Source organism: Diospyros lotus, chromosome 11 (assembly GCF_014633365.1).
Source record: "Diospyros lotus cultivar Yz01 chromosome 11, ASM1463336v1, whole genome shotgun sequence".
Taxonomy (NCBI): domain Eukaryota; kingdom Viridiplantae; phylum Streptophyta; class Magnoliopsida; order Ericales; family Ebenaceae; genus Diospyros; species Diospyros lotus.
Window position 1 is genome coordinate 30287275 of NC_068348.1, and position 5078 is coordinate 30292352.

General features: G+C 38.7%; 1 protein-coding gene and 1 long non-coding RNA gene across 2 annotated transcripts; one reads left to right on the forward strand and one right to left on the reverse strand.

Annotated features, from left to right (window-relative positions):
* Nucleotides 1–288: 288 nt before the first annotated feature.
* On the forward strand, nt 289–2553 carry LOC127812451 (gibberellin 3-beta-dioxygenase 1-like). The gene is made up of 2 exons (XM_052352839.1): nt 289–773; nt 1892–2553. The coding sequence occupies exons 1-2, from the start codon at nt 289–291 to the stop codon at nt 2448–2450; spliced, it is 1044 nt and encodes a 347-aa protein (XP_052208799.1). The 3' UTR covers nt 2451–2553.
* On the reverse strand, nt 1320–2058 carry LOC127812453 (uncharacterized). Its single transcript, XR_008025919.1, has 2 exons — nt 1911–2058; nt 1320–1785 (listed from the first exon to the last, which is right to left on the reverse strand). It is a non-coding gene; the product is annotated as an uncharacterized LOC127812453 (long non-coding RNA).
* Nucleotides 2554–5078: the final 2525 nt, after the last annotated feature.

The window sequence follows — 5078 nt, forward strand, 5'->3', positions numbered from 1 at the left end:
GTCCCCTAGCTAATCAAACTTCTTTTGAATGCTTTTGTGATTTTCTTCTTCTTCTTCTTCTTCTTCTTCTAGGTATATATATATATATGTATATGTATGTATGTATCATCCAAAGGGCACAAAAGAGTCCAAATTAATGATCACTTGGAGACGAGACTACTTCCAAATAGCCACCCATTATTCCCACATGCATTTTCTAATCTTTTGGGATATGCTTTGGCTTTCTCTCATTTATACAAGTTGTACGTACCATAACACATTGATAGTGTCTATAACTTCTTGTTCCTGATGGGTAGTACTCTTTCGGAGGCTTATAGGGATAGTCCTCTCCAACTTCACCACATCGTCCCCCTCGACTTCCGCTCCGTCCAAACGCTCCCTAACTCGCATGTATGGTCTCAATCCGATCGCGACTTGCCGTGTGGAGTCCCCATCGGCGAGGATTTGCAGATCCCGGTCATCGATCTCTTGGACTCCAATGTGGAGGAATTGGTCGGCGATGCATGCCGAGCATGGGGGATATTTCAAGTCACCAACCATGGACTTCCCTCGGATCTTCTGGAGGACGTGGAGTCCAAGGCTCGGCGTCTCTTTGCCCTCCCGGCTGGGCAGAAGATAAAGGTCTTGCGCTCACCGGATGGATGCACAGGCTATGGCATGGCTCGGATTTCGCCTTTCTTTCCCAAGTTCATGTGGCATGAAGGCTTCACCATGATGGGTTCTCCGGTTGATCATGCTAGGGTTCTTTGGCCACATGACTACAAACGCTTTTGGTAAGTTCATGCACTTTCATGCACACGTACGTAGCAAGCATCTGGTAATTGTAAAGGTGCATTCTTTAGGATCCACTTTAGGTGTTGTTTGGGAGTAAACTTTGGGCAAGATATTCTGACATATAAGGGCTACTGAGAAATGATATTCCAGGTCCTAATTATTAGGAAAGTGAGGGTGAAAGTCATTAGATTTCAGTTTGAAGCAAACGAACAACCCCTTAACCTCCAACATCTCTCTTTTTTGCTTCTCTCAACCTGTCTTTATGCCTACTTAATTACTTCCTCTCTCAAGCAATTTCCAAGCCACTAATTAAGTAATTTAGAGCTATTTTTCGCATCTTAAAAATGGGATTGAATGTTCAATTTCTTCTCTCTCTCTCTCTCTCTCACAGGCGGGATATTGGGAAAAGAAAATGAGTATAGAAGTCAAATTAAGAAAAAAAGTGGTTGAATACAAGTTACGTACCAACATTTGTTTTTGCTTTCCATTGACCCTTGACTTTGAATTTGAAAGTTAGGAACAATACGTGATATAAGTCCAAGGAGTAAGTGAAAGAGGAGTTAGAATTCATGTAACTAATCTCATGTAATAAAATAAAGGCCCGTTATTTGTACAAAAAGAGTTTTACAGGTGATCGAGTGTGTAGGGCGATATATCGCAATTTTTGTTTATTCCCTTCTCTCTCTCTCCCTTCCTTGCTCTAGCAATCGACCTCTATCGCCAACCCTCTTACTATTGTTCTTCGCCTCTCATCGCCTCACCTGCTCTCATCATTGCCTCTTCTTGTCGCTGCTGCCTCGCCTGATCACAACTCCGATGCAATGGCGAGGCGACGACGAGAGGCGGGTCGATTGCCAGAAGATGTAGCGGTGACCAGGTGAGACGACAAGGTTGCATAGACAATGGTGAGAGCATGAGGGTTGGTGGCAAAGGGTTAACATCAATGACAAGGATGTGGCGACGGCAACAAGAGAAGTGAGAGGTTGGGAAGGGCCAAAATGATCATTCAACCTACCAATAAACTCATATGTAAAAATCTTATCTGTATAAATAGTACTATTATTCAATAATATATATATATATATAAAACTTTAATATGTTGTCATTATGCATAAAGTGAGGTAATGGAGGAGTACCAGAAGGCGATGAAAACCCTAGCCCACAAGCTCCTCCTCATAATCCTCAAGTCCTTGGACGTGTATGAAGAGGAGAAGCAATGGTCAGCCATGGTCCAAAACTCCGACGCCGGCGCCCTTCAACTCAACTCTTACCCTTCATGTCCGGACCCGACCCGGGCGATTGGCTTAGCCCCGCACACCGACACGCTGCTCCTCACCATCCTCAACCAAACCCGCGACACAAAGGGCCTCCAAATCTTCAGAGAAGGAGTTGGCTGGGCGCCCGTGTCTCCGGTGGCCGGAGCACTCACCGTCAACGTCGGCGACCTCCTCCACATCTTCTCCAACGCGAAGTTCCCCACCGTCTACCACCGTGCCGCCGTGAACCAGACGTGCCACCGGCTCTCCGTGGCCTACTTCTACGGCCCCCAGGCCGATTCCATTGTTGCGCCATTCTCCAAGCTTCAGTCGCCGCTCTACCGGTCGCTGACAGTGAAGGAGTATGTTAGCCTCAAGGCCAAGCATCTTGAGAGAGCGATGTCTTTGATTAGAATCTGAGTTTGATGTTCAGAGATGGATGATTGAATCGAAATGCCGTGGAAGCATCGGTCTTCACTGTTGCTGTACTATGTATCAGAAGACAATTCAACGTTAAAGTTTAGATCAATGTTTTAAGTTGTGGAATCATATATATATATATAGACAACATTCAAAATTTTATATTTTATTTAATTTTAAAACATAATTTTTCTTTTTAAAGCTCAAGGGATCCTCCTCCGTCAACGCATAAATTTTGGTCGGGACCATCCCTCCCTCTTTAAAATTCATAGTAAGACACGCCCTTGACCTAAGTGGGAAGACATGTGAATTGCAAGAGATCTAGTCTTTTAAATAGATATAAATTATCGACAGTCTCATACAGACAGACTCAATCTTACAACTTTATAGTAACTCAAATTTTGAACATGTACGATAGATCACCTATATTATTGGGAGGGATTTAACTTTCAAAAATATTGTGGCCTGGTATTTGATTCTAGAACAATAATAACTTATTTTCACTCACTCTATTTTTCTTATCGAAATCGAAACCGAAACCGAAACCGAAACTAGCTTCACAATTAGGGTTATTACGGCTAAAAGCAAGCAAATTGGGGCACAAATGATTGAGTTGCGTGCCTAATTAAGTTGCGATATTAATCACTTGCACCAAAATCAAATCACATATGATAAGTCCAAATCTGACCATCTTTGGCATCAACACAGAAGAATCTTCAAAGGTGGGTTGGAGCTAATATCACGTTTGAAGAAGTCCACGAACACTGCGCAGTTACGTTACGTTACGTGACCAGAATGATACGTACACAAATTTTCTTAATATTAAATAGTGATACTAATATCTATATCTATATCTATATATATATATATAGACAATCTTTACTCTTGTCTCCAAAGGTGAATCACTCATCCTAGTCGCTCCCACACCTGAACTGACAGAATGTGAGGAGGTTAATCATGGTGACTCAACCGAGCACAGTGGTTAGACTAATACTCACTGCGCACAAGGAGCCCCCTTCATTTTAAGAGATTGCTCCCGTACTGTCTGACAAAACTCGATCCTTGATCCTTGTTCTAAACTTCACCTTGGAGGCACTTTGTGCCCCCAGCTGTGACCAGCTAAGCTGTCCATGCAGGCGACAATCTCTACTCTACTCTATGTAACATGTTCGTGACGTCGTAATCTAAATTTATTTTAATAAATTAATAATAATAATTAATTTAATTATTAAAACTAGTAAAATAAAATCAATGGAAAAAACTAGTAAAATAATACAAAAAATCCAATGAGAAAAAAAAGAAAAGAAAATCATAAAATCTCAAGAAAGATGGGTTGGTGGCAATAGTGGACATGCCACGTGGACTTGAGATTATTTACGATGTAGATATACAATATTATTCTATTAAATAAGGAAACAAAGAATTATCAAGTGTTATCCTAAAAGATTATAATAATTTATTTTTTATTTTTTAAATGATGCAATAATATTGTAATTGGAATATAATAAATAACATACTTCACTTGTTGGACACTATGCCTTTATACAAGTGTATTGTGCTGCAAAGGTCTAGATAAGATCATATCATCAATGAGGATGGAATCTGTTAAATGGGTTTAGAGGGCCATTCAAGGGCTTCGGTTGTGATTGAGGACGACGATGGAGGGTCAAGAGGTGAATGAAGTATTTATTGGGCCGTTTTATATCCCAAACCTAACTCTTAGTTTTGGATCATGCTAGATGTTGTTATAAAACATTACCTCGACCGAGGTTAAAAGAGAATTCGGGATCTCATATTTTTCTTCTAAGGTGCAACAAAATTGGACCACACCAACAAAATTGAAATTCATGGTGTTCAAATTATAATACATTTAATTTTACCATCATACCGATTCTTACTTTTATTTAAGTTTCGCCTGAAAAATTAAAAATTAAACCGTAACTACTAATCATCGGATAATAAATTTTCACTTTAATGATCAAAACTTAAAGTCACCTTATAGATAAAAAGAACAATCATTACAAAGCAACAAAATTTTAATTAATAAGATTTAATCTCCTAATTCATCATTATCACCTAATCATCATTGCTCCACTCATCCTTTGTCTCCCCTCCAATCTCTTAACATTTTTTATACAGCTCATTTAGATTATTATAAGATCCTGAAAGAAAGAGTAAAGAAAACGTCTACCCTAATCAAGCTTTATCTTAATTCAATCAAATGCAAATATAACAATAATTATAAATTTTAACTTTACCCGTTCGATCATCTTTAGTCGCAGTCACATTCATATCATCTACAAGAACTATTATATTTTATATCGTAATTAAAAGTCTTTTTTCTTTTTTATTTTTATTTTTGTCTATTCTTCGCCGCCTGTAACAACTCAAATATGATGATATTATAAGATCCACCCATTTAATTCTCTCAACCCAACAATTTGATAAGGGTGAGCTTTACATTATTATATTTAAATTTTCACATCAACGTTATTTGATATAAATTAAGTAACGTTATTTAAGAGATTAAAACTCTCTCTCTATATAGATATATATATATATGTGATAATAAATTAGAAAAATATGTGGAAGAAGCCAAATTGGGGACTACTAAAAGGGGGCAAAGAA